This window comes from Vulpes vulpes, chromosome 2 (genome assembly GCF_048418805.1).
Source record: "Vulpes vulpes isolate BD-2025 chromosome 2, VulVul3, whole genome shotgun sequence".
Lineage (NCBI taxonomy): Eukaryota > Metazoa > Chordata > Mammalia > Carnivora > Canidae > Vulpes > Vulpes vulpes.
The window spans coordinates 130,385,433-130,407,558 of record NC_132781.1 but is presented as its reverse complement, the minus strand read 5'-3'; the positions used below and the strand labels follow the sequence as shown (position 1 = coordinate 130,407,558).

Genomic DNA, 22,126 nt, shown 5'->3' with positions numbered 1-22,126 from the left:
GTGGTCACTTGGAATACAAAAAACTGTTTTCCATGTGACGGGGGCAGTTGGGAAACAGCCAATATATGAAATATTTCTAAAATAACTTTATTTGACTCAGTTAAACCAACTGCTATTTAAATAATTATTTGTCACATGGAAACCTATTTTAAGAAGAGTACTTACTCCATAGTTGACAGAGAAGAGAGATAAAAAATTGATTTTACTTAAAAAGATGTCTCATTTTTATGAGCATATGAGAGTGCCAGGAGATAAACAAATATTTGAAAAATGATCTTGCCACACAGGCAATACTAACCAATTAAAACGCTATTGTTGTTTTATTAAGGCAATGCTGTTTTGTAATTTCATTATCTCTAGAGAAATACCAGGGACTTTATTAAACACATACTTTTAAAAAGTGGAGATCCTGTATACTGTTATCACCACTATGTATGTGAGAAAAAAGCTACATGGGGAAGAAGAGTTGGTAGGTTATTAAAATATAAAGAAATAAAGAGAAAATAAAATTCTGTGATATTGTCAAGTCTCCCTGGAAACTCAACCATGACACAATTCTTTCCTTTTAAGATTTCTTTCCCACTAATGAGTTATTTTGACCCCTTTTTTAATGTGGACACATAGAAATAAATAAAAATTCATCCCTACTGCTAAGGCACCCCAAATATTGTTAATGTAATTGTTGAGAGTCTTGAAGCAATGAAGTAAAAAAAAAATACTGGAACTCCATATACTTGCTTTCATTAAAATAACAAATATATCTGATTCTTATACCAAACAACTCCATATTTTCCAGGCAAGGTTCCTTAAGATATGAACTTCAAATGTTGTATGTGATTCTCCCTAGAAGTATGGAGATCTGAAAAACAAAGTGATTCTATTTATGAACTAAAGTTGCATTTAATTAAAGAATAGTCCTGACATATCAAGAGAGAAACCAATTAATATTTCTAGAGGCGTGTGCTTTTGTAAGAAACAAAAGAGCCTAAGTAAGTATAAGCCCCAGGAGGAGAACAGTATTGTGGAGTGAGCAGCAGCAATAGTTCTTATTAATATTAAAATAAAGAAACAGGCTTGGATTGGAAAACAGCCTACAGCTTATTTACCAGAGGACTTTGTCGTTTTTCTCCTTTTTTGACTCATCTCAGTTGGAAAGCACAGATGTTCTCTACATCTGTCTCTCTCCCACTCACCCTTAAATTTTGCTTACCAGCTGAACCATCAATCCTAATACATCCAAAAATATTTTATCATGGTGATAATTCAACTGTTGTATTTGAGCGCATACAAATGTCCTGAAACCATGGATATCCCAATCCTATTTTGAAAGCTCTCTGAACACGCCTCAAAAAAAAAAAAAAAAAAAAAAAGTCCCAGTGATTACATTTCTTTAAAAAGTTTATTGTTCTGCTAAATATGTATCTGGTTATTTTTCATATGAGTGCATATTTTGGCATTAAGTAACTGTTTACTAAGCAGTGTGCACAGCTATGCAAGCGCTAATGCCACCATTAACAATTTTATTAAAAAAACCACAGTACATAACAAAGAGAAGAGATGTTCCTGGTAATGGTATTTCAAATGCATATTTTAGCAGCTTATCTATTCTAAATTCATTTCTGATAGATTAAATAGCTGCCTTCCAAATCTTACAAGATGCACATCTTTTTGCTTCCCCCGCCCCCCAACACACCCTTGGCTTTGCATCAGTTGAATAGCCTGAATTATTTGGTACTGGTAGAGCAAGAAAATGTGAGATTAAAAAAAAGGAAATGAAAGCTATAGACTCAGTGGCCTCCAGGCCTTAAAAATTGTAGCACTTTTGAATCTGTGATATTTTACTTTGCTTCCACTGTTAAACTTTATTATTACTTCTTTTGCTCTTACTGATGTCATAAGATCTGTCTGAGATGTATAAAAGATGAGAGAACAGCGGGCACTTAGAGGCAAGTCAAAGTAATTAGCTCAAGAATCCTTGCCACAGAAAGGCAAGGGCAGTGTGGGTGGAAGAGTGATGCCCCCTGTGTGTCCACACAGTGTGTGTCTGACGTACGGAGGGAGAGTGCAGGGGCAGGTGGAGTGGGCAGTTAGGACCTTGTGGTAGTTCTCTAAAGGGCCTCTCTTGGCAGGCTTGCTTTCTTAGAGGCTCCTGTAGGGCCTGCCATCCCATAGAGCAGAGGAGAGAAAATGGACATTAGTTGTTGCAGGATCTCATTGATCTTGCAATGCTACAAGGCAAATATTTCTCCTCTGGAATTGAGCAACTCACTAGGTTTCACCTGTTCAGTGGTTGCTTTATTTTTTTATATTTTTTGAGAATTTATTGAAATCAATAAATAAAATCTTATTCTTAATAAGATAAAAAAATAAATCCAATAAATCTTAGAGAGAGAAAGAGAGAGAGAGAGAGTGAGAGAGAAAGAGAGAGAGAGAGAGGCAGAAACACAGGCAGAGGGAGAAGCAGGCTCCATGCAGGGAGCCTGACGTGGGACTTGATCCTGGGACTCCAGGATCAGGCCCTGGGCTGAAGGCAAAGCTAAACTGCTGAGCCACCCGGGCTGCCCCTAAATCAGAGTCTTAACCAATTAAGCCACCCAGGTGCCCTTCAGAGGCTTAAAGTCAAGTTCATAGCTAGGGTCTAATTTTTCCAGACATGCCTTTTCGTATTAGCCTTATTTCTGGCACTTTTTCATGGAACCTCCCCTTCCTGATCCGCTTTTTAAAAAGCTTTTCATTTAGGAATCTTAAAAACTGCTTTAAACCTTTTCTGTGGAATAAGAACCTGTATAATTAAATAGATAACTAACAAGGAAGAGGATATAGCTGATTGCGTCATTTTAGCCATAAGGAAGCAAAATTTAAGTAGCTTGCCCAATGTCACACAGTGAATTTCTTGTGTGAGAGGCATGCAACCCCTGGCTCCTGACTCTTGCCTTCCTGTCTATACCTTGTCATCATATACTCATTTTCTCTTGGTCTCTGCTTAACTGAGTACACATGAAAATTTTAAATAATTTACCAGCTATGGGCATATGTTTCTTCAGTGATGAAATGGGGATAATAATAATAATATCTATCTCCTGTTGTAAGAGTTAACTGAAATAATACATTTGTATAAGGCACACAGTAGAGCACAATATTTCATAAATGTTAGCTATTGTTATTAACCCATTAATAATTAATTTAAGATTAACTTAAGATGTTTTAAGGAAAACATCTGTGGTAAGTAAGATGAAGAGTTTACAGCTGTTAGTGAGCAAATAATTATGATGATTGTTCAAATATTTGAAAGTCTTTTTAAATTTCCAAAAAGCAGCCATGAAAAGTCTAGTGTGGCATTATATAGTGACAGAGAAAAGACTGAGGAAGGTAAAGATGGGAAATGAAAGATGGAGAGCAAATTAATCAAATAATATGGTTTCCTAGGCAACACTGCATTCAGAATCCCAGAGGTGGCACATGCATTACAGAGCCCACAACCAAATCATACCTATGAACCCATATGAGGTAAATTTTAACCAGGTGCTAATTGTCTCTACTCCAAATCAAACAGTGGAATCCAGAAAAAAAAAAAATTATACCATGATTGTGATCGTAATTGAAAAGAATAGGAAAGAGTTTATCTTTTTTTTTTTCCAGGCTTTTGTAGATTGGTGAAAGGCATTTGAAAAAGCTTAAACTCTTTGCCAATATTTCAAAGTAGCTTTGATGATATTTAGATGGCAACCTCATTTTAAAGAGAACTGTATTCTCACAGAAGCTAGGAGAATCAAGTAGTTGGCATAGCAAGTTACCTGAACTTGATCTACACTGACATGGTGGGGGCTGAGGGGCTCTGGGAACGGCCAGGGCAATCCTGCATTCTGCTTCTTTGTGAACTACTTTGACAATAGTGAGAATGGCTGAGTGTTAATCATTTTCTGACAGTGTTAGCTCTGATCTTAATGCAAAAATAAAAGCGCTTAGTTACTTCACCTTCTTGGTCTTCAGTCAGGGCATTTCTTCTAGAAAAGCTGTTCTGCAGTAAGATTGTATACAGCTACACAATAAATATATGTACCTATATAACAAATATAAAAATATATACGTACAAAGTTTGGTAGAAGTCTTGCTTCAAGGCATCATTCTTGGGAAGAGAGGTTATTTTGTAAACCTTATTGGTAGGGACTTAAAAAAAGTAAGCCAGCCTTTTATGTTCAAATATAAATGTTAGTTTCCTGGGTATATCTTTAAAAAAAAAAAAACAACTTTCAGTGTGGGTATATAGGCAGGACCAGATGTCTCTGTCTTAATTTTCATACCCTTTAATAAATAACGATGACATACAATGAAAATAAATCCCAGATGGTTGACACATTGCAGAAATATTTGAATGTACTATATATTCCTTAGTTTCCTGAATACTAATAGATAATATAGATCATCTTTTTATCTCTCCATCCATCAAATAACAAGTATCTACTGTGTCTTCTATGAACAAAGCAGTGTGCTACTGATTGGGTGGATTATAAAAACACACTGCCATAATATCATTTGCTTTTATTTCTGTTATCCTCGGGCTCAAGCCTTCTGTGGGTTTCTTGCTGTTCTTTTCAAGGGTGATCCAAAATCAGAGCTGAGTTCACTGTGGTGGTCGTGTAAGTAACCTGTTTACTAGCTTGAGTCTCATACATCATGGTGGCAATTACTGATTGTCAAGCAGTGGTTGATGAATCATAGAGCTAAGGAATTTCAGAACTCATAGAAATTCAGAGCTGACTCAAGTTATATTTCACAGAAGAGAAAATGTGAAATAAATGACTAAGTGGTTTCACCAGAGCCAGGCAACTAGTTAGTGTCAAAACTGAGGCTTCAACTACAGGCTGCTAACAGATCTGATGTTCTTTCTAGCATTACTGCATCACAGAAATGTGTGGGATCAAAGTTACCATCATGGGAATGGGGGCACCATATCTTGGGCTTGCTGCTGCTGTTGACTGAGAATGGGAAAAAGGAAGGGACACATATATCACCAGGGTACCTCATGCATTTATTTGTTCTAGAATCATGACAGGGATGTGGAAAATAAGATCTGGCCCTACAAATGTTACTGGGTTTTCTGACTGGTGTAGGATTACCTAGACTCTCCCAACAGACAGAACTTCATAGTCATAGTCTTGAAATACAGGGATGTCATTTTTTTTTAGATATAATATTTATAGGACCAGTCTGGAAAAATAAAGATATGCTTATTGGTTGGTTTTAGACAGCAACAGTACATTACATGTTGGTCATGAAAATGAAAACATTCTTTATCACCTGCTAAGTCACTAGTTAGTGCTGGTATTAAGATAATTACATTTTGCTTGGAGTGTACAGATGTGAAACCTCTGGAGAACCATAGCTTTGACTTGCCTTCTAAGAACCTTCTCAGTCATGCAGAATCCAGGGTGCCATTGGAATTATCCAGAGATGTTTGACTTAGTTGGAATCCTCTATAGCTGATGCTATGGGAAGAAGGGCATAACTAGGGGAGACAGCAGAGCTGTGTCAAGAGTGCACCATATGGGAAAGAGATCCAAGTGAAAATCAGGATGTACTTGTCCCTAACCCCCAATAAACTGTATCTTTCCTGTTGAAATGTAGCTACATAGCCCCTTAAGCAGAAACGAGAATATTCTTTGCCACTTTAGTTCAATTTCGGAGTTTATGCTGCGAATGTTTGCCCACCTAGTTAATGATCATTAACATTAGCCTTAATAAGGAAGAAGAGAGCATGATCCTTTCTGGTAAGTATAAGACTCAGTCTTAGAGATAAAGGGAGGTGCAGGTGTGTTACTAAACCACTAATTTGCATCCTGAGTCCAGAATGAGGAGAGACCACTGTTGCCAGGCAACCAGCCTTAACAGGACATACTTGCTGGTGCTCTTTTTGTATGGTCATTTTGACACAAACTGAAATGTCCATTCCACTCCCTCCTCTTGTCCCTGGTTGATAAGAGTCACTTAAATAAAAGGAACCAGGAAGAGTACCCCTTCAGCAACTCTGCTGTTCTTGGCAGGCACTTGAGAATAGTCCAAAAGTTTGGATAATTTTATCTATGGACTTTCAAGAAGGGGATAGACTCAAGGTAATTCATGTGAGATGCTCACATATTTTCTTATTTAAAGGATTGTTTAAATTACTCCCAAGTATATATTTCTGCATAAATAATGATTGAATTCATATGGGATATAGCAAAATGTGGGGTTTTCAGAAGGTAATTGTCATTGGAAAGATGTCTTTGTTGATGATCATTAGAAGAGTCAAAAGGTTTGCACTGTTTGATAATGATTTATGAACACTTTAAAACCTGGCGTTATTACCCAGTGTATCCCAATACATTACTTGAGTCTGTTTAAAAAAAAAAATCAACAGAAAATTACTTAATTTTTTCTTTCATTTTGATATTTTTAGAATTTATTTTGATGTTTATGAAAAATCTTGCATTTTCAAGAGCATATTCCCTAATTACTACAAAGATGATCTTGTCTCAGTATATTTGAAATGGCATTGCAAAATCACTCTTTGTAGAGGGCATCATTGTAGCAGGGGTCATTTCAAAGAGAATATTTTAAAAACAATGCCAAAATAAATGGTCCCTGTCTTTTCCCTTTAACATTCATTCTTAGAAACTAGACAGTATAGCCAACATGTTTCAATAAACACATCATTACTGAAACAATTTTCCAAAATTATGTTGTAAGGAATCAAAACATATAATGGTAGAGAATCTAAGAAGGCTCACATAAACCCAGTTATGAAGAAATGTCTGTCATTTGTTAGTTAACAACCTGGAGAAAGTATGAAGAGTGAGGGGGATGTTAGAGACTAGAAGTTTGCTGTTTTAAGTCTGATACATGGACTAAAAACATGAGAGTCAAAGTCATTTTTGGTGTGTTGTGCTTCCTGTGAAGTATATCTTGTAGGCACAAAGATTATAAAGAGAATCATGCCCACAATGTAAGGAATGATTTTGATAAGGAGGACATATTAATAGTGACAGTGATGGTAACATCACAATAGTCAAGGGCTCTACTTCCCAAAAAAGTCAAATCATAGAATCTTAATGTTGGGAGAGACCACAGTATTTCTGGCCAAAGAATTTTCAAACTGTGTCCTTGGCACACCCTTTCCCCAAACCACCCAGAGGTTCCTGCAGAGCAGAGAAGAGGGCCTGGGAATTTTAGGAAGATTTTCATTTGGAACATTCCACAGCCCTAATTCTCTAATTCCCATTTTAGAGATGAAGCAGGTGTGTCTCAGCGAGTCTAATGGTGTAAGGACAGACACACAGCTACGTGGTGCCAACCCCAGACTAGACCTTTTTTTTTTTTTTTTTTGCTTTTGAGGATTTTGTGCCAATATTATATCACTTCCCCCCTTATCAGAAGGTGTAACTACCCATTTGAACAAGTAGGACACAGTCAGAAAACATTTGTCATTTCCTCTACTGCTTTTAAACCCAATGGAGAGGTGAGATTCGAAATCCCTACAACTTTCTCACGAGAAATTCTCTCTTGAATTTCTTATTTCTTCTTTATTGGTCCTTCTGGTTTATTTTAAAAGCTGGGTGTGGGATGTCAGCTAAGGATCAGAAAAGCTGCACCTTTGAAAGTCCTATAAGATCTCTAGCAACTCCAGGGCATAGGATTATTTGACTTTTATTGCTTCGTATTTAGTTTATTTTTAAATATTTTATTTATTTGAGAAGGAGAGAGAGAAAGCACAAGCGGGGAGGTGGGAGGAAGGGTGGGAGCAGAAGGAAAGGGAGAAACAGACCCTTTGCTGGGCAGGGGGCCCGATGCAGGACTCTGTCCAGGACCCTGAGATTATGACCAGAGCTGAAAGCAGACACTTAACCAGCTGAGCTATCCAGCCTTTTTTATTTAAAGATTTTTTTTATTGGAGAGAGAAGGAGAGAGAGAAAGAGAGAGAGAGAGAGAGATCATGAGTGGGGGAAGGGGCAAAGGGAGAGGGAGAGAGAGAGAACCCCTGAGCGGACTCCCTGCTGAGCACGGAGCCCAACGAGGGCTCAATTCCAGGACCCTGAGATCGTGACCTGAGCCTAAATCAAGAGTCAGAGGCTTAAGGGACTGAGCCACCCAGGCACATCGTGACCTGAGCCTAAATCAAGAGTCAGAGGCTTAAGGGACTGAGCCACCCAGGCACCCAGTGTCTTCAGCTGTTTTAGGACCTCTGGTAAAATAAGAGAGAAAGAGCTTCCACAATCACCTTCATACAAAAACAGTCAATGAGTTCAAGCATACCATGTGCATGGCACTGCCTGATCATTGCTATCTTGGTTACTCTGCAAACGCTAAAGCATATGAGACTTGGCTTTAAGTCCATTTCAAGGGAAGAAAATGATATAAACTATTTTAGTAGGGGCAATTTGCTTATAAAGAAGTGGAGTTTAAATATCATGACCTATCTGGCACAAGGTAAGTGCTCAATAAGTGAATCGAATAAACAGAAATTTATTAAAATTAGCTCAAGTGAAAAGATTTATTGGAAGGGTACAAAATTATTTTAATGAAACAACATGCCAATAAGTATGCCTAGCTTCATAAGGTGCCCCATCCTAGCATGTCGGTTCTATCAGCTTTGCTCCTGATGAATCTCAGTGACTTAGCATGGCTCTGCACCATGATAGTGCAACCACAGTGCCCATGATGAATGAAAAATATGAAAAGGTTCTTGATTACCTTAGATGGGACCAGAAGCTGGATATTGGGTAAAAGTGGGAAATAAAGTAAGGGAGGTCATCTGCACCACTGACAGTGTTTATCTTAGACCATTCTGAAAACATAGAGAAGCGTTATCTCCCTATTGACTCTATACAACCTAAAGAGACAGTTTTTTCAAAGATATATACATACTTTCCATGTGCCTGAACAATAATACTGCCAAAAGCAACATCATTTTCTCTTATGCAAATTATCCCACCCTTTCTGATAACTTTGCAAATTTAAAAACATCACTGAAGAGTTAACTAAAAAAAAACTCAGCGAATATTTGTGGAAAAACATCTTGGAGAATTTCTCCTTTCATGAAGTTATTGAGTGTTCACACTTCTAAAAATCTTCACTATTGAAAAAACAGAATCAAAAACACAGTTTCCAAAAATGTCCCCTGTGAGTAGGAAGACCATTTTGTTTGCCATGAGATATTAGTGAAATATTTAGAGAAAAAGACAAGATAATCCATAGCAGTGGAAATTAGAAATTAATTTGCATACCCTCCCTACCCCAATCTACATTTACAGGATATATGCCATGATTATTCTATTAGAAGATATTTTTACGAGTTCAGTGCTGCTTTGATTAAAATTATGGCTGGATAAACTACTACTCTTCATGAGGTTATAGAAGATATCGGGATCCCTGGGTGGTGCAGCGGTTTGGCGCCTGCCTTTGGCCCAGGGCGCAATCCTGGAGACCCGGGATCGAATCCCACATCAGGCTCCCGGTGCATGGAGCCTGCTTCTCCCTCTGCCTGTGTCTCTGCCTCTCTCTCTGTCTCTCTGTGACTATCATAAATAAATAAAAATTTAAAAAAAAAATTAGAAGATATCAATTTTCTGCCAGTGAGGAAAGGAGAGGCAGCTAGGAGTGGCTGAGAGCCCAACAACCTGGTGCAGAAGTATTTTTATTTTCCCACCCCAGCATACGCAATCACACACGTAGATACGTAAGTTTAACTGAGACAAAAGTTTCACAAAGTCATATCTACTCTTACTACAGGTCCAGTCATGAATCTAATCTATTCTGTTAGTTTTAAAAATTGTCACAGGCCATGCCACTTGTTTCACAACTTTCCCATTGGCCCAGAGCCTACACTGAAATACGCTGATCCAAGGTGAAAATCCAGATGGGGAATCTGAAAACACGATCAAGGGTGGAAGTGTTAAAAAACAGGAAGTTGTAGTATTTGGCCTCTCCTTCTGAGGACAGGTCAAAGGAAAGGAGTCAAAAATGTATTTAGGTATCAATCTGGAATCACTTAGACTTTACCATCGCTGGTAATGTTCTTAGCACTGTATGTGCCTACAAGTTGTTGTGCAGTGGGTCTTCCAGCCCTAGAGATGCTTGGGAATCACCTGGGGAATGTTGCAAGATGTGAAGAAATCCAGGCCAGTTGAATCAGAATCTCTGAACAGCAGGGCTGGGTATCAGTATTTGCAGGAAGCTCCACACGTAACTCTAATATGCAGTTAGGTTTCAAATCATCACCAGCTATCCTAAGCCCATGATTTTGTCTTGTGCATTGAATACTTTTGTCATTCTCTCAGTTCTTTTTCGTATGATGTTTTTTGAGATGTGTCATGTCCATCACCCAAGAGCAAGAAATATTTAAGAATTACTGAGGTTTGGGCAGCCCGGGTGGCTCAGTGGTTTAGCGCCACCTTCGGCCCAGGACCTGATCCTGGAGACCCGGGATTGAGTCCCACGTCAGGCTCCCTGCGTGGAGCCTGCTTCTCCCTCTGCCTGTGTCTCTGCCTCTCTCTCTCTCTCTCTCTCTCTCTCTCTGTGTGTGTGTCTCATGAATGAATGAATAGAATCTTAAAAAAAAAATTACTGAGATTAAACAATCATGTGTTGTTAAACCTTATGTTTTAAGATACTTATTACTAAATTATTATAGTTGTAGTTTATTTAAAATCTTCTAAAGAATCCACTGAGCAGGTTATATGTTAAGTACTATTTTGCTAATTAAATATGGCCCAAGAGAAACCTAATCAACTGATTACATAAAATGGATAGTTTGGAGTACTTATTCAAGTAATACATGTAAATAATCCTCAGATCTGTTATCAATTATCTTTCAAAATCAAAAATGAATTCCGTAACTTTGTGGTAGACTTTAGTTAAAATTGTTACAAAAACACACATACTGTAGTTTCTAATCTCTTTGGTATGTAATGACTGAACGAACTGTTTTCCACAGTATCTTGAATACTGAGTAAACTAATTTAGTTTTAAACTATTGACAAATAGAAGATCTTTCTGTTCCCAATTTAATAAGATAAAATGATTTGTATTTAGCATATCCATTTTTCACATATAAACATACCCTTAAGTTCTTAAAAACAAGTTGTTCTTTTAGGTAATTTCAACACTGCCTCTGTAATCTTTTCCTCAAATTTAGTTTAGATGTTTTTAATCTGAGAAAAAGTAGTCTGGCTCGATACCTCAGCTCTGTGCTTACACAGATTGTTACAATTTCTATTTAGATACCACTTTGGCAAAAAATTACTAATGCCTGAGAGAAAACAAGATATGGATATTCCCATATCGTAATTACTAATGTTCTCAACTAAATCCCATATTTAACAATTCTGTAAGAATTTGTTACTTGAACCTGCCAGAATCAATTTCTTTTCATCTCATTTTATTATATGCACTTTTAGCCTTCACTGATTTGTGGTGTTGAATAGTTAAGCATGTTTCATCCTTAATACTTTTATAACATCATAATCTATCTCTTTGTTTTTGCTTTTCAAGAATAAAAGATAATGAGGCACATGAATTCTATTCATAGGATTATTTTGAGAGTAAAATCGATTTAGTAGCCCCTGTTGATTAGTGAAATAGCAAGTTATAGGAATGTTTATCTTAATATTGCTATCAAGTTCTTTTTTTCTCAAGGAGAATTAATACTCTCATTTTAATTTTCTGTAGGTGGTTTTTACAGCTGCCTTAGAATATTCCCTGTCAATTGTGAATAGAAATTCAAATTACTGAATTCAGTAATAGTGAAATGTTTGTGTTCCCTAGCTTGTTTTTATAGACTGATGGTCCGATTGTTCTTTTTCATGTCTTACTCTTACCTCTGAATATTTCTGTATAGATTGTTGAAACTTATTGTGAGATTTAATTCAATTACCTTCTAAAATGATCTATTGTTACATGTAATGCCATTATGAAGTGTAATTTGCAAGCGATGTTTCAAAGTTGTGTCTATTTAGGGATCCCTGGGTGGCGCAGTGGTTTGGCGCTTGCCTTTGGCCCAGGGCGTGATCCTGGAGACCCAGGATCGAATCCCACATCAGGCTCCCGGTGCATGGAGCCTGTTTCTCCCTCTGCCTATGTCTCTGCCTCTCTCTCTGTCTCTCTGTGACTATCATAAATAAATAAAAATTTAAAAAAAAAATTCAAAGTTGTGTCTATTTAAATGGAGTATAGGATATGTTTTGTAATTATAGGCTCCAAAGATTCTATATAAAGTAGCCTCCTTTTCCAACATGAAACTGATGTTGAGTTGAAGTTGAGTTGAGTTATGGAAGTGAAAAGAGATGGACATTTGACCACATGCAATGTTGTTTTCCAAAGTGAGTAACCCCAAACCATTTCTGAGGCAAAGGCAATGCCAAATGGGCAATGCTCCTGACACAAGATTGCAATATACATGAACTTGCCAACCAAAGGCAATCCTAGCTCATCTCAAACTATAAAAATGCCAAAGGACAGTAATTCCAATGGGGATAAACTTGGACATGTTCAGCAAAATGGCCAAAATTTAAGGCCCTCAGAGACTATATACATTCTGCTACGGATGTATTTCTAGGCATTTACTGGGGCTATTATAATCAGTTAACATTTATTTTTGTTTTGTTTTGTTTTGTTTTTGAGAGGGAGGGGTTGAGGGAGGGGCGCGGGGGGGGGGAGAATCTCAAGCAGGCTCCATGGTGGGTGTGGAGCCCGACACAGGGGTCATTCCTACCACCCAAGAGATCATGACCTGAGCCAAAAATAAGTCAAACACTTAACCGACTGAGCCACCCAGGCACCTCCAGTTAACATTAAAAATAAATGAATGTTACTGAAATAAAATCTTCATAAATGCACCCAATTGTATGTGCATGGCTTGATGAATGTCCACAAAATGAACATATTTATGTAACCACCATCCAGATCAGAAAATAGAATGTTGTCATGTCTTTAAGAAATTCCTGGAACCATAATCCAATCACCAACACTCCCACCCTGCCCTGCAAGTGTAACCAAAATCCTGGCTTCTATCACATTAGATTAAATTTTGTCTTTTTTTTTTTTTTAACAATTATGTGTTCTTGATTAGAGTGTTGCTTTTTTTGTAAAATATTTTATCATAGCCAGAAATAGAATTCAGATTTTAATTTTACCATTTTCTTCATAAAATAGAAGGAAGAAAGGTTGGATAGATTGCTAAGAAAAAATTCCTACTTCTCATTCATTCCCTACACAATGACATATATAACCAAAGCTTTAAGAGACTTGCTTTGTGTCTTTTAATGAGGTGTTTGGTGAGGTTTTTGAAAATGTCTACTTTTGGTACCTTACACATTCATTTTAGAATTATATTTTGTATGGTTTTATTTATTTTTTTAATATTGATTGATTGATTGATTTATGATAGAGAGAGAGAGAGAGGCAGAGACAAGGAGAAGGGAGAAGCAGGCTCCATGCTGGGAGCCTGACATGGGACTCGATCCCAGGACTCTAGGATCGCACCCTGGACCAAAGGCAGGCACTAAACTTCTGAGCCACCCAGGGATCCCCATATATTTATGGTTTTAATGATAAAATGGAAACAGAAATATAAGGGGAAGAAGAAAGTTTTTAAAGGACCTGCCTGCCCTATAATTTCCTTTTGGGCTTGCATGGCCAATGGGAACACCCTAGAAGCCTGGGAACATTGAGGCATATGGCGATCAGTAAGTTTAGCCTCACAGCAGTTGTGACTAGAAATCTTAGATGCTGACAGTCAATAAAAGCATTCTGTCAAAAAAGAAATGTGTGGGAGGCTAAGCCAACCTTTGTCTTTTCAAAAAGAGAGAGACATGAATAGACCTTAGATATAAGATAGAAAAGGGATTCTCAGCCCTTTTCTGCAAAGGGCTAAGACATCTTCTGCAAACTCTTCTTGGTTAGAATTCAAGTTAGGGTTCCTGCTTTGCAGGGCTAATTTTCAGTTTAAGATGGCAGAAGCAAAAATTCTTGAGGTGCTCCACACTGATTTGAGGATGAATGTAAGGCTACAGATTTGCCATACCCAAGAGAGTTGTAGAATAAAACTAAGATTATAATTTCCTACCTAAAGTAGGGCCAGTATCTGCCCATAGTTTTCAGCTTTTTTTTGTTTGTTTGTTTTTTGTTTTTTTTTTGGATTAGAGACCCCTTTGAGAATCTGATTAAAGCTATAGGCCTTCTCTGAAAATCAGAGCCATACACACTTTAGCTACTGGCTTAGTCAAGGTCACAGACCCTCTTAAACTAATCCGTGAACCCCTTTAAGGATCCCTAAACCAATCCTACAGTTCTATTCTGAATTCTAAAATTCTGAAGCCATCAGTGGAAACCATCTCATAGTGATGGAGGTTTGTGTCTTATTATACTTTCTAGGGCAGGAGCCTTCATTATTTACCCCTTGTCAGTATCATCCTCTTCCTTCATGACCTGAAGATTATTTTATTTTTTCTTATCACCAAACCAAAATAATCCTGCTTCAAGTTAGTTTCTTTTTGTTAAACAAAAGCATATTTTTGGGGGGAAAAATCATTAATACCTCTCTAGTAGAAATAAAAAGGAGATACAACCCTGTTTCTATACTTGAAAGTAGGAATTAAGTCAATCCTCAGCTGCTTTTCAACTTTGAACTTAAGTACTGGGCATTAATAACCTCCCTGCTTTTTAGCACAACACTCTCCATGGCTGCAGTTATTATTTTATTATTTTGGTTGCTCATTGTATGAGACAGGATAGGTTAGATTATTCTGCAGTAACTCAAAATGTCAGTAGTTTAATGTAGTAGTTTATTTGTTATCCTTCCTACATATTCAAGATGGATTGGCAAGGTAACTGCTTTGTAGCCATTCTGGGACCCAGAGTGGCTAATGCTTCTTCTTGATACAGACTTCCAGAATTACCTTAACAGAGAATAAGAATGTAGTGTATCAGGCATGGGATCTTAAAACCTTCATCCGGAAGTGACACATGCTACTTTTGCTTAAATCCATTGGTCAAAGTCTATCATATGACCTTGACTGACATAAAAGGGAGAGAGGGTAAGGGCAATCCTATCACGTATCCAGAAAGAGAAGAGCTAAGAATATTTAGTAGACACATTAATCATGATTTTACTCTTTTCAGTACTCCTCCCAATTTTTCCTAACTTTTTAGAGATTTGGTTATAGTTAAGTAGGAAAAAGGGCTTGACGCATATTTTTGGTAAAATAAAATACTTCAGGGGAGCTATAATATACAATGAACCTGAACTTATAAATATGTACACAATGGCCTATAATAAACTCAAAAGAAATAAATTTCAAGCAGGAATTTAAAAACAAAACTCAACATAACACTAAATCATTCTTACTAGTATTATTTCACCCAGGGTGATTGATAGTCTGGCGCTTATATCACATGCATTGTGATTAAGTTATGTAGGAACATGGCCCTCTATACTTACTTTTAAAATTCCTGGTCAAAACCAACTTTAATGGAAAAACAAAATTAAGAATGATGCAACATCCAGAATACATTCTGATTTATCTATGAATTCTAAGCTAAGCTCTATATAGAAACTGTCAAAGGAACAATTACAGGGTTGCTCTATTTTTTATTCAGCAGAACTGACTCCTGTTGTCCCACTTGGAGTGACATGTGGAGTGATGAGAAACTTGGCAAATCTTCTTGGTCATTTTCCTCTCACAGCTCACTTTAGGGTGTCCTTAGTGGTCTGCACTGTTCTTTCAGCCTGACCATTTGCTTGAGGGTGATGAGGAGTGACAGTGACAGGTTGGATGAGCTCTCGCTTCACAGATTCTTAAACACTTACGAAATCAATGCAGATCTATTGTCAGGAATAATAACGTGGAAATTTGGGCATTGAAAAGTCCTAGCACAGAGTTCTTTTTGTGGAAGCAGAGGTTTTTAAGAAGGTAGCCACGAGAAACATGAAATTCTTGTCCTTGCAAAATAAATAGGAATTCTGACCGAGTCATCTTGACCACTTTCAGAGAAAGGAAAGGTGTCATTGGTGGATTTGATGGAGTAGTCTGGCATTGGCTGCAATCTAAATAGCACAACTAATTATAGGCTTTAGATGTAATTGTTAGCATGTATCACCTCATCAAAAATTCCTGGGTGAAGTGCATGTATTATTGTCATATAATAACATGACAGACCATGTGATGTTTCTTTTCTGCCCACTGGAAATTAAGGAGCAAAGCTTTGATTAGAAATTGGGTGTCTGGGGGATCCCTGGGTGGCGCAGCAGTTTGGCGCCTGCCTTTGGCCCAGGGCGCGATCCTGGAGACCCGGGATCGAATCCCACGTCGGGCTCCCGGTGCATGGAGCCTGCTTCTCCCTCTGCCTGTGTCTCTGGCTCTGTCTCTGCCTGTGTCTCTGGCTCTGTCTCTCCTCCTATCTCTCAAGAATAAATAAATAAAATCTTAAAAAAAAAGAAATTGGGTGTCTGAGCTGCATAGTTGGAAGGCATTATATAGTCAAAAGTATGAGAGAGTAAATTAATGAGAGAGTAAATTAGTTCGCTTAGTTCATGTGATAAAACGAGTGATCTACAACAGTCTTGGCAATATCCTCAGTTAAGAAGCTAAAGAAGAAAAAGAGAAGACACAGAAAAGAATTCAAAGTGCACTTTCCACAAATAATGAAACTGAATCATGTCTCACATTACTGCCATGCATGGGTTGCGGGGCAGTACTCTCACACCATGACAGCTAGCATGCACATGAGGAATGTTCTTAAGCAGTAAATTCCAAATTATTGGTAAGTAATCACTTGTCAGGAAAGAGGTTTAGCATGAGGCTTATTTAGATTCCAGATTAGGGACTATATCCAGTGGTCTATAAAGAGTGCTTCCACTCTATGTCAACCTGCCTGTGTTTCACAGATTTTTTGTATTAGAGTCTAGTTCTAAACACAGCAGGGATGATCAGGCTCTTTACAGAATTTTGTCCTTACTTAAAAAGACTAAAGTTTACCCTTTGGACTATTTTGAGACCAAATTTGGACTTCGAACTACTTTTGCCCTTAATCACTGTAACAAATACCATTTCTTCTCTACATACCAAGTTCTAGGCTTTCTTCTAAGTCATTCTTTATTTTTTTTCCTTCTATATTCTCCCCTCCTTTTTATTTTTCAGAAAAAAGAAATAGAGTGGTGCAAACCAGATATGACTAGATTAAGGGCCATGAACAAATCTGTCTCTGACAAGACGACCTATGCTCTTATCACTAGACTAAATGTACTCCTATTCACAGTGTCTGGTGGGATTAAGAGGCAGGTGGGGAGGAAGCTACACGCAAGCATGAAAATAATCCTTCTCCTACAATCTGCTATTAGCCTTTTCCATGCATATTGACAGCATTTCTAGTCAGAGTTCTGTTTCTTTTATGCTGTTAACAAGTAGGAGTAATCAGTCTCCCATAATTTTTTCATCAGTTTGTGAAACATTAGCCCTTTGGGCCCAGTATGGCTAGCTTTCAGGCTTCAGCACAGGTTTCAGGTGGGTATTAGTATGAAAATATGGCAGTGGTTTCCAATCTTAATTTTAAAGCGTATGAAATGACATGTTTTATGAATTGTGTTGAGAGACTTATATGACCTATCAAAACAATTCATAAGATTCCTATTTTGAAGGGGAAATTAAAAGTCAAGGTGACAGAAAGGTTATAGTCATGCATTTGCAGGAGATGAACGGCATAGATAAGATGTCTTTGAAAGCTAATGAGAAAGCTATTTGTCAGGCAAGCTGTTCAAGAGCAATGTCAGCAAGTGAAATGGGTTGTTGCCTTTGGGGAAATGATTTGCAGTGTATGAAAACTATCTTGGTTAAAGAGCCAGGCTGACTGTGGCACATCTCTCTTCCAGCTTTTTGGCTCTCTCTCCTTTCCCGTTTCCAGCACAAAATCAGCCTTTGTACATGAAAAACTCTGTCCAGACTTGGCTTCCAGTCACATGTGTTCTTGGTATAGATTTTCAGGAATGAGACCAATCTCACTGGATGCTTCAGTAAACAGGCATGCTTACTTTAGGTTTGTATTTACTTTTTGTAGTTCAGCTGGCTAAACTTGAACCAAGTCTGCTTAATTTGTGCCCAAAAAAAAGTGTTGGGCTTTCAAAAACAGTGTGCAGAATTGAAACAATACGTGATTCGTCTTTTTGAAAACATTAACCCCTCCCGTGTCCTCTCCTGTTCTTGTTTCCCTGCTGTCTGGCCTGTCTCTGGTAGGAGTACTTACGTCATATCCATAGGTATTATGTATGTGTTTGTGATTTGTTTGTTTATTTATTTATTTATTTATTTATTTATTTGAAAGACAGCGAGTGAGCAAGTGAGAGCACAATCATCTGGGAGGAGCAGAGGGAGAGGGAGGAGCAGACCCTGCACTGAGCAAAGAGCACCACATGGGCTCAATCCCAGGACCCTGAGATCTTGACCTGAACTGAAATAAGATGCTTAACTGACTAAGCCACCCAGGTGCATTTAACCTATTTTCTTGTGGAATATAGCAAGTTATAGTTTTATAACCTTTTTTCCCCCATAAACACAAAAATGAAATCTGTACTATAAACAAATTATTTTGAACACAGAGTAGCTACCTCTGGAAGCTTGGCTACCTGGTGATGGCTTTAGGCCTATACTCTGTTATACTACCCCTGTAAGCATGAGGAAGGAGAGACAACACTCTGTGTGCTGCTGGAGGAAGGGCACAGTCAGAGCTGAACCACCTGTCACTTTACATTCTTCAGGCCATTCTAACCATCTTCCTTTGGATGATATATTTTGTAGCTGTTGCCACTTGGGCAATTGGAAAGGGAAATGGAAATGAATAGCATAAGTTGGAGGAGTGTGGAGGGATGTGAGTCCTAGGATGATCCTTGAGATTTACAGAAGCCTTCAAAGCTATTTGTACTGCTTTGTGGTGCTTTGTGCCCTGTGCCAGTTAACATTTCATCTTTCCTCCATTTCTATGTTCTAAAATATAGGAGATATTTTAAAAATTATTCCACTGACCTTTACCCCAAAACCTTTTAGCTCTGGCCAACCCTATGCCCTTCTTTGAATCTTCATCCTTTTATCTGTGTAGGCAACACCAAATGATTGCTTATATGCCAAGATAGACATGTAGAAAATCTTTTAAAAATCACAATACAGGTTCACCAGCAAATATGAAACATAAAGGCTTTTCCATTTACACTCTGATAAATGTAGATATTAATATTGAGGTCAGCTCACAGTTTGCTGGTATCACGACTAGATTTTTTTTCACTTAGCAGTAGAGAACCTTAGTCTGAAAAAGGCATCTCTTTGGATATAGTATGAAATTTGATATACTCCTATGAGACACTGTTTCATCCTTTTAAACATGCCAGTTTATCCTGGAAGTGAAATCAACTGTTCTAAATGTCAAAAGCAAAGAAATATTAGAATGTAATTAAAACATTTTCTGAAAAAACAAAACAAAAAAAAGGAAACCAACTTCTCATTTTGCATTAATGGATAAAAACAGCTCAAGGGCTAGCTGGTGAGAACAGAGGTCTACTAGGTCAAGAGACTCTGGATGAAGAATGCTACAATCCACTCAGGTTTATGGGAGAGTGTACTGAAGAGATTATCGCTGTGTATTCTATAACATTCAGAACTAGTTCTTGGATCAACTAGACTGTGGAAGAGTTTTGTTCGTTGTTACTAACTGCAACAGAATGAAGAAACAAGCAAACAAAAAATAGTGCCCTCTATGAGTGAGATGCAGAATGCATCCTTTTTTAAATTTTATTTTTCTTTATTTTATTTTGAGAGAGAGAGAGAGAGAATATGGGGGAGGAGAGCGGACAGAGGGAGAGAAAGAATATTAAGCAGGCTTCATGCCCAGGGCAGAGCCAGATGTGGGGCTTCCTCTTATGACCCTGAGATCACAACCTGAGCTGAAATCAGAAGTTGGATGCTTAACTGACTGATCCACCCAGGCACCCTCAGAACGCATCTTATTAGCAAGAATTGTTACATTGTAGCAATGGAAAAGAGCATTGATTAGTGGTACAGGCCACCATTAACCATTAAAATTATAAGCTACGCCCTTTTTTATCAGGAGATTGTTGGTGAAGAAAAATTAGATTCCCTATCTCTGTCACTGATGTTTCATGAAATCATGATGTTTTATTAAATCCTGACACAGTGATATAGCTCGGTCACCTCAGAGAATTATCTCTAACATGCAGCACTTAAAAAGGAAATAGCCCAGACCTTCTGGTATGTGGTTCCTAAGTGTATTGATTTGCATCTGGGTGACTAAATAAAATCCACCTGGGGAGCTTATTTAAAAATGGAAAGTCCAAGATCTCCCCTCCAGAGACTTGGATTCAGTAGGTCTAGGTAGGTCCTAGGAATGTCAGGTTTTTACCAAGCAGCACAAGTGGTTGTGACACACCGTAGGCTTGGGAAGCAATGCCTTTTGGTGCCCTTTGCATTGGTTTACCAGCCAGCACCAGAGGGGGCAGCTCTACCTGGGCACCACGTCCTCATTGTAAATGGGGCCTCTCTTCTACTCCTCTTTCAAAAGTTCCCATTTTCTCTTGGGACTTTTTCCTTTGCTTGGCTCTTGTCGGCCAAGAAAAGAATAGGAAAATCATTACTTCTGAAGGAACTGTCCTTTTGGCTTTTGATCACCAGCAGACTGAACAAATTTCTTCACTTGGTATGTCCTATGGCTTCTGCCAACCATTCCAGAACTGTCACTCACTCATGCTCACCAAGCACACTACCTGCTTTCCCGGTATGCAGAGCTTGCTGTGATCAGCATATCATCAAAGATATCATACCTATGCAAAGCTGACACACTGATGGAAACCATAGATGTTTGCCATTTGTGATTTAAATGTAACTTTTCCTAAATATACATAAAACTTGCCATTCTTTGTTGTATGCTGCATATGATTTTGTGTGTTAGCTTGGATGTCATCTCTGTTAATCCTGTGCCCAAATCTTACAGAAGGACCCTTCCACCGATATTGCAATGGCTCCTATTAAAGGAAGCCCCATAGTCATGAAGATAACTTAGCAAAGCCTTTGTTTCTCTCATAACTTATCAATGTCAGGCAAGTCCCTGTCCTCTCTACCTGATGCTCTTGGGAGGCCCAGCATTGAAGCTCTGATTTAGAGTAGATGGAAGGTCTAGAGTCAAGGTCTCCTGGCTTATAATGATAAAAGCGTTATTATAGGTAGTTAACAAAACCCGTTTAAGTACAGGGAGAGATGATAAACACAGGGTGGAGTCTGAGATAATCTAAGGTGTTTGGAGAATTGAAAAGAACATCAAGTAAAAACTTTGCTTTACCTGTTCCTTTTTCTTACTAAGACGGAATTTGGCTCTGCTTTGTCCACTTTCAGAACAGTGTGCATCTTGTGCGTTTATACCACAGCTGCTTCAGGCTGCTTCACCTGCGTGGTTTGCTGAAGGGCTCAGCGCTGGGTGGCGCTTGAGGGGTCTTTACCCCCCACCTCAGTGCTTTGTCAGGTGATCAGGTATTCCCCCGATTTCACTCTAATCCTCTCTTTCTCTGTTTTGTTTTTTAGGTAAGTACTTTTCGTTTTCCTCTTCCTTAATGCTGAAAGAAAATGCACCTGCCTGATGTAGAACAAATGGCTCATAAACCCCAAAGTCAAAAGATAAAAAATGACATGAACAGTAAAGTATGACACACTGCCTGCTACCGGTAAGAATTTTAAGTAGCATTCAAACACTCTTCTCGGGAAAGGGACTGACAGTACAGGAAGATGGGGGATGGGGTTGTTGCTGTTGAGAGTAAGGAGAAGACTATAAGAAACGTTCATGAAGTATTTCTTCTCACCTGCTTTTCGGGTAGATGAACAGCTGTGGTTCTGAGTTGGCTTGCCATTTCCCAGATTGGAAGTTATTCACCTAAATGCTGCATTTAAACATTTTCTGAAAATCACAAATGTAAACAGATGTGGGCAGTGCCTACAAGTTTTGGTCTGTCTCTCTGTCTGTCAGTTTGTTTCTAAAAGAGTCAAGAATAGAAAAAACGTATTTTAACATTTAATTTTTATTTGCATTGGCATGAGACTACCTACTT

At 38.1% G+C, this 22,126-nt stretch overlaps 1 protein-coding gene across 30 annotated transcripts in view; it reads left to right on the top strand.

The window, feature by feature from the left end:
• PDE4D (phosphodiesterase 4D) overlaps window positions 1–22,126 on the top strand; it is a 1,410,178-nt gene that overhangs the window by 952,534 nt on the left and 435,518 nt on the right. For 3 of the 30 annotated variants that reach the window (XM_072749992.1, XM_072749993.1, XM_072749989.1), the window contains one exon: window positions 17,900–18,063. The exons of the other annotated variants lie outside the window; for them this stretch is intronic. In XM_072749992.1, coding sequence (XP_072606093.1) covers window positions 17,987–18,063 — 77 coding nt within the window. In that variant the 5' untranslated portion in view covers window positions 17,900–17,986. The remainder of the gene's footprint in view (window positions 1–17,899; window positions 18,064–22,126) is intronic. 30 annotated transcript variants of the gene reach the window in all.